At 65.6% G+C, this 241-nt stretch overlaps 1 protein-coding gene across 1 annotated transcript in view; it reads left to right on the forward strand.

The window, feature by feature from the left end:
* Positions 1-210: 210 nt before the first annotated feature.
* The window catches only part of LOC119590943 (loricrin-like), a 2,254-nt gene continuing 2,223 nt past the window's right edge, over positions 211-241 (forward strand). Inside the window, exon 1 of the mRNA XM_037939682.1 lies at positions 211-239. Coding sequence (XP_037795610.1) covers positions 237-239 — 3 coding nt within the window. The 5' untranslated portion in view covers positions 211-236. The remainder of the gene's footprint in view (positions 240-241) is intronic.

Consider the following 241-nt stretch of genomic DNA (forward strand, 5'->3'; position numbering starts at 1 on the left):
GGGATTGTGTGTTCTCCTCAGCGTGTCATCCTCGTGTTGCCCTGAAGATAGTGCTCGCACTGCCTGTCCCTGGCCTCGGGAGCCTGCGGCGGAAGGATCCCCCTTCGTTGCCTCATCCGAAGGACCGGCCCCGGGCGTGACCTGGCACCGCGGGGGAGGCCCTCGCTGGTATATAAGGCACCGGCGCGCGTCTCGGGTCAGCTTCGTTCTGGCTTCCCTCCTCTGGGCGACGCATCATGGT

This window comes from Penaeus monodon, chromosome 28, assembly GCF_015228065.2.
Source record: "Penaeus monodon isolate SGIC_2016 chromosome 28, NSTDA_Pmon_1, whole genome shotgun sequence".
Classification (NCBI taxonomy): domain Eukaryota; kingdom Metazoa; phylum Arthropoda; class Malacostraca; order Decapoda; family Penaeidae; genus Penaeus; species Penaeus monodon.